The sequence below is a fragment of the Pygoscelis adeliae genome, unplaced genomic scaffold, assembly GCF_000699105.1.
Source record: "Pygoscelis adeliae isolate BGI_AS28 unplaced genomic scaffold, ASM69910v1 Scaffold66, whole genome shotgun sequence".
NCBI classification, from domain to species: domain Eukaryota; kingdom Metazoa; phylum Chordata; class Aves; order Sphenisciformes; family Spheniscidae; genus Pygoscelis; species Pygoscelis adeliae.
This window is the reverse complement of record NW_008825167.1, coordinates 5,339,415-5,346,277: the sequence shown is the minus strand read 5'-3', so window position 1 is coordinate 5,346,277 and position 6,863 is coordinate 5,339,415. Positions and strand designations below refer to the sequence as shown.

At 42.7% G+C, this 6,863-nt stretch overlaps 1 protein-coding gene across 1 annotated transcript in view; it reads left to right on the top strand.

Moving 5' to 3' along the window:
- Positions 1-6,434, top strand: part of TMEM129 (transmembrane protein 129, E3 ubiquitin protein ligase) — a 16,247-nt gene extending 9,813 nt beyond the window's left edge. Inside the window, exon 4 of the mRNA XM_009328877.1 lies at positions 5,805-6,434. Within this exon, the coding sequence (XP_009327152.1) occupies positions 5,805-6,053 (249 nt within the window). The 3' untranslated portion in view covers positions 6,054-6,434. The remainder of the gene's footprint in view (positions 1-5,804) is intronic.
- The last annotated feature ends 429 nt before the right edge of the window (positions 6,435-6,863 follow it).

Sequence of the window (6,863 nt, the reverse complement as noted above, 5' to 3'; positions counted from 1 at the left end):
CAGGACAGCTGACCCAAACTGACCAAAGGGATATTCCATAGCATATGACGTCTGCTCAGCAATAAAAGCTAAGAGAAAGGAGGAGGAAGTGGTGGCATTTGTTATTACGACGTTTGTCTTCTGGAGCAACTGCTACACATGCTGAAGCCCTACTTCCCAGGAAGTGGCTGGACATCACCTGCTGATGGGAAGTAGAGAATAAATCTTTTGTTTTCCTTTGCTTCCATGTGCGGCCTTTACTTTTGCTTTATTAAACTGCCTTTATCTTGACCCACGAGTTTTTTTCCATCTTATTTTCTCTCCCCCTCCCCCGTCCTGCTGAGGAGGGGAGTTACAGAGCAGCTTGGTGGGCACCTGGTAGCCAGCCAAGGTCAACCCACCACAACATATATTTGCGAGCCAAGCAAGAGCTATTGTAAAAGCCTAACTGACTGTAAATAAACTGATTGTTTTCTTTTTTCCTAAGGCAGGAGCCGGACCCCAATGAGGAGTGAAGGAGAGAGGTGGGAGAGGCCTGATAGTACGTAGGGATGAAAAGGGACTCAGTATCATGATGCATCATCTTTCCCGCAGACACCAATTACCAGCCTTACCTAGATGGACAGGCCACCTTTACTTAACCCAGAAAAGGAACATGTATCAATTATATATGTTTGATAAATAGCTAGGATATATCTACCTGGCACTAATATGATGTTTAGCTCCACCAGGCTATAGTGGGTGAATGCTTATGGCCCTGAGGAAGTCTATTAAAAGTAAATTGTATCCCATCCCACATAAAAGCAAATTTTCTTTTATCCTCCTCCTGCGACGGCACCATAAAAAACATATCTTTCCCATCTGGTACCACCATCCAGGGGTGAGCGGCAGTCTGGAGGGTGGCAGTTCATGTAGGAATGTTCAGGATGGTGGCTGTGAGAGGGGCAGTGTTTGCATTTAACTTTCTATAGTCTATGTTTAGACGCCACCTCCCGTCTGGTTTTTTAACTGGCCACACTGGGGAATTATATGGGGAGTGCTTTTGGGAGATAATGTGTCTTTTTTTCTAGGTCACCTATGACCTCTGCAATACCCATCCAGACAGTGGCAGAGCTAGGATACTGAGGGAAGTTAGTTATTTTTGAGTCAGGCAGCGTGGGTGCAGCTCACAGTAAGTGAACTACACCAGTTCACTGATGCCCACAAGTAGCTGCTAATTTTTGCTCAGCTAACCGAGGGCACTCCAGGCAGCCAAAAGACCAAACACTACCATCCGGCAGTTTCCAAACTTGTAATACGTCAAAGCCTAACACATTTTCTTTCCCCGAAACTACTCCTAATTGGTGCTTTGATATCCTTTTCTGCCCTGGCAATAACAAGTTTACTTTAGCTATGGGGCACGTTTTACTTTTGCTGGTAAATCCTGTTATTTTAACCCTCCATTGACTGGGCTTAACGTAAGTTCTTTGGGCATCCAAACTTGAGATTATTGAAATTTGAGCTTCTGTGTCAATTAAAAAAATTACTAGCTGTCTTTGGGGGCTGACTGGGACATCAATGTGAGGGCTGTCTGTGTTATCCCATTGGTAAGTTTCAGTCCTCCGGACAGGCAGCCCAAGTTGCTGTCTGGGACATACTCTTTTTTTTTGGCTTCAAGGTTTGCAATTCCTACGTAAGAGGTCTAAAACGGTTATTCTCAGGGTCTTTGAGGGCGGACAGTTGTTTGGTTTGTTCCAGATTCCCTGATACCCCTTGTTTTTGGAACACCTTGATCAGACTAAGTATAGTCCCCAACAGTTGGCCCTGTATGGCTACCTGAGGTATGCCTAGCGGTAAGGCTTCTCTCCATAGTTCGTTACACCTTTTTCAGGGGTCCACTACCTCACCAGGGGTTTTATGAGGTTGGGGAAGGTGTTGGGGGTTCTGGGGAGTCTTTTTTACTTGCCAGATCCGTCTGCTGTCTGCTTCAGCTCGGGATTGCCCAGTTGGTGTCGGTTCGTTCCACCCCATCTCTCGACCGTGATTGACAATGTCATGCAACAATGTCAAAGTTCTGCCCAGGTTGAGATGGATCGAAGGCGGAGTTCGCCGTTCTGACCCTCCTGAGTGTTATGCTCTATGTTTTGTCTTATTTCATCCCTTTTTGCAATGAGGTACGGTTTTAAGATAGCAGGGGCTCCCCTTATCAGTGGTTTCATAGCCTGAGGGTCTACAGGGGCAGCAATAGGGTAATTACCATGTGCACCCGTCATTCATAGCCTGAAGGCAGGCTGCTTTTGTAACGGCAGTAGAAAGTTCACTTAATGATCTTATTGGTATAGCAGTGGGCTCCCCTCTATCCCGAGGGTCTATGCCCCCTGCCCAATACACCACTCGCATGTGACAGTGTGGCTCAGTGTTAGGATCTGGTCCCTCATTCAAGAACACTCCTGGTCCCCAAAAGCCATCTGTTTCGCCTTGATTTATCATAATAAGGTCTCCTCCAGTAAAGGAGACATGCCACAGATACTCAGTCTCACTCTCGCCAGGCTTCCACCCGTATTTCTCTTGCAGATTGGCCAGCTGAAGGGGGTCCCATGGAATGTCCTTGTGGTGTTTCTCTGGTTGCCCCTTTGGAGTCCAGCAGATACCTCAGTTTTAATATCCAGGGCTACCTTATATTGTTACTCATCTAATTCACTCTCCTCACTAAGTTCTTGATCGGGGTCCTCCCAAATATCTCCATCACAGTCTTCCAGGGATATGATTAATTTACAGATTTTTACAGCATCTGGGGGGTGGGGGGCCCAAGTAATCATGAGTTCTAGTGTATCCTCTACCTCCCTTTGTTTTTCTTTTTCCTCCCCCAGTTGTTTCAGCAATTCTGTCTGTTTGCAGAGATAACAGCATTTCTTGTCGCTTTCTTTGTTCAGTCTCATTGTGTAACATTTGCACTTCCCTTTCCTTGCATTCCTTATACTGACAGGCTGCTTCCAAACATGTTCCCAACATTTTGCATATTATTCCCTTTTATTTACCATCTTTCATTTTCCCTCTTGTGAGGTTTAACTGCTCTATCTTATTCCAATTATCCTAATTTTCACGTGCCCGATCTTCTGAAAATTTCAGTGAAGAGCTAACTCCATGCCTCCATAAGTAGTCAGTGACTGAACCTGCCACCCTGCTGACTATGCCAATTTTTGTTGCAGGTGAATTATTAAAAGAAGTTGTGGGGTTAACCAAAAGGTTTTATTAAACAATAATTAAATTATAATTAAATGATGGTTAATAATTATTAAACAGTAATTAAATGGTAATTAAATGGCAGTCAAACACTCTACTACTTACTGCACTTCTAATAATTAAGCTAGCTGATAAACAGTATGCTTTAGACCTAATATAAAATGTCGCTTACCTTGCTGTAGATAGCAGATGCCAGGTAAGGGATCTCTTGACCTCGAGGAGTAATCTTGAGAGGTGTCCAACCCAAGGGGAGATCCCTGCTGTGCAGCCCACTGCCGTTCAGGAGAGCTCAATGGGCTCAGGGGGGCTAGAGATATTTATAGCGTGAAGTGACTGACTTGTAGTCACATTCCCCTTTGGTGAGCGTGTGCAGCGGTAGCAGTTTTAGTTTCGTCTAGTTCCAGCTCAGGCTGGCACCATTAGCTCCTGTAAGACATAGCCTAACTTCCTTAACTTCCTGGGAAGATATGGCCTAGCACAATTTCTCAAGGTCCGCAGAGCAGGGCTGACTCCAGTCAGGCCCACTTGTCGGTGATGCCTGAACCAAAGTGCTGTTCACTCGGTCGGAGTGGGTGCATACATCACAAGGGCTCACCTTCCATTGCAGTAAACATGTAATAAATGTAGTTCTGGCTGCTTCTTCTGTTCCTTCTGTGAGAAGATGAACTGTATTGTGAACATTACATTTTTGAGGCATGAGAAATAGCAGAATGGAAGATAGTCCCCTATAATTATTTCCACAAAAATTTTACTTGAAAACATTTGGAAATCATGAGGTTACATTTCCAGAAAGTTTATGGGGAGCTAGAATCACAGTTGCTGTTACTGTTCTTTAGGCAGTTTGCTCCATTAGAGCTTGCTTTTCTAGACTGCCAGGTTTTGCTGGATCTTCTGCTGAAATAAATTAATGATTCTTAATCGGGGCTTGCTTTAATTGCAAATAACACCATGGAGTCCTTCCTTCAGTAATATTTGCGGAGACCTGGTCATTATTATGCTTGTGCTGCAATCGGAAGTGTGACTAGAGCACTGTTCAATGTACCAGAGGTAACTAATTAAACTAGTTCTGGTGACCTTGCAGTGAGTCTGTATGTCCGATGTTCCAGCCGGTGGAGTGAGTACTTGCTATCTTCGGTAGTGTCATGCAGCTTATACGGTGTCTTCACTGCACGGTTACATGAACTAGCTAAAATAAAACTAGATCAGATATGTCTGCACATAATGTAATTGTGCGTTCTGATTGCAGTGCCAGTGTATAGTGAAAAGAGATGTTCAAAACAAAGAGAAGATACTATTCATTTGAGAGAGTTGCTTTCTTGCAGGGCTTTAAATTTGTGATACATTTAAGTGACAGCTGAGCAACCATATTTTGGTTTGACATTGAGTGATAAATAACATCAGAAATTATGATACGGACATTAAAAATAGAACATGGGATTTTTCCCTGTTCTGAAGCTCCATTAGTAAGTTGAAAAAGTTAGTTAACCTGTCTATGCTAGAGTTTTTCCTGCCTAAAAACTAAGGTAAGCCCTAATTTCACAAGCAAAAAGCTGATACAGCTTCTGAAAGATGCAGTCCTGCTTCCTGCACTCTCCTCATCCCCATGTTGACACAAGACTTTGTCTGCGGTGAACCTGGTTGGGGGAAATGATCGGGGTGAAAAGAGGCAAAGAAAGATGATCTGCTCCACAGTCAAGCTGCCAGCGTGGTTGAACAGACACTTGAGCTGACAAGGGAAGAGATGTTGGAGGTGGGAACTAGAGACCACAAAGCAGAGCTGCTTTTTGTTACACCAATAGCAGTATGAATAGGATTCAGGTCTCCGTGCCTGTTCAGTGTGTTGTCTTTTGAACTTTGTCAAGTTCTTGGAGAGCTTTGGCTGGAAGATACATGGGAAATGCTAACTATTGTTTATTAATTGTAAAACACTTCATAGCAAGATGATCTCCATATATGCAACTACAAGTTCATGTGGCATAATTAACAGCGGGGAAATATCAATTATTCCAATATTATCCAAGAAAAATTAAGTAAATTTCTGGTCCTTCAAGATGAGTACCCATTGTGTTCAGTAGAGCCCTGATTTCCTCTGTTATTTGTGTCTCTTACTTACAAAGATGGAAGATAGGAACAGCCATTTGCCGTAATAAGTGGTAAGAACTGTTTGCTTTGTTTATTTTCCTTACTTTATATTGGTATGTTTTTTGAAAAATAGTATGTCTGAATGATAAAGATGGCTGCTTGCTTACCTTGCTCTGGCTGCTGTGCTCTGGAAACAGGTGGAGCTCTTCAGAGAGAGAAAGAGCGTTTATTTTCAGTCATTTTTGTTTAATCAGTCTCATGCAGCAGTTCTGGGTTTTCTGTGTAAAGAGATACTTCGTTCTCATTCGTTAGAGGGTGTTCTGATGAAACACAGCTCTGGAGATTGAAACCATTTGGTATCTTCTGGTGGGGCAGTTCTGCCTTGAGGCTCTGCCCGGCTCAGGTTCTGGCTTCAAGCTCTGCAATGCTTGTGCGCAGATAATTTTCTAAAAGCCTCTGAAGAGCAATAACAGCAACCATTCTGTGCAGTTCATAATTTTGATGTTTTTCTCCTCCTTTAGGAGCTGGAGCCATGCATAGGGTGTATGCAGACTATCGCTAACATCAAGCTCATCAAGAACTGCCAGGAGCCAAACGACGGGGAATGCCAGCAATGCTACTGTCGTCCCATGTGGTGCCTCACCTGCATGGGCAAATGGTTTGCCAGCCGACAGGATCAGCAGCACCCAGAGACCTGGCTGTCGAGCCAAGTGCCTTGTCCGACTTGCCGAGCCAAATTTTGCATTTTAGATGTTTGCATAATACGATGAATAATACTTGGGTATGTTCTAACTTTTTACATTTGAATGTATTTCATAATGGATTTGGTTAAACGGCCTGTCTGATTTGTTTGAGACGTCACATCCTACAGGGGTGCAAACTCCAAAGTTTTGTTTTACAGTGTTGAAAACAGATGTAAATCTTTTCAGTTCCTCTCCACTTTTACTGGTATTGTTGGTTTTTATTCACCAGATGTCAGTTTCTGGAATTTTTTTTTTAAACCCGTATTTTGCTTTCTTACGTCTTGGATGGAATAAGGGTTTCCCTCTATATTTGCAATACTATTCTCTTTTCAAGTTTTAACATAGGTTAAACTGTTTCAATTTTTAAATTTAACTTGGGTTTTGATTCTTTAGTAAAGGGCTAACTGAGAAAATTACTTTGGTTAGACTTCATTGATACTTCTTCTTTAATCCGTTTGTAAAGTTCTTATTAATCTTCGCAAGTGTTCACCGAACAAGTATACCAGTTGTGTTCCTTCTGCTGGTCCCCTCCACTTCTAAAGCGGATCAGTTTCTGTAGGCTAAGGAATTTAATCCCTGAAGATGTACAACTCCCACAGGGATCTTTTATTCCATTAATCTGCCTCTAGCTTATTTTTTGATGGATGTATTTATTTCAAACAACAGAAGGATTCAGAAACATACCCCATTTACCTACACTGCTAATGCTATGCATTGTTAAATGTTGGTCTCCAGGAGCTACATTGCTTAGGGTTTCGATGCTCTTTAGGTGATGGACTTTTTTTATACATTTGAAGGGAGTGCAGCAAACATCTGAACTGTCTAAATACTCTGAAA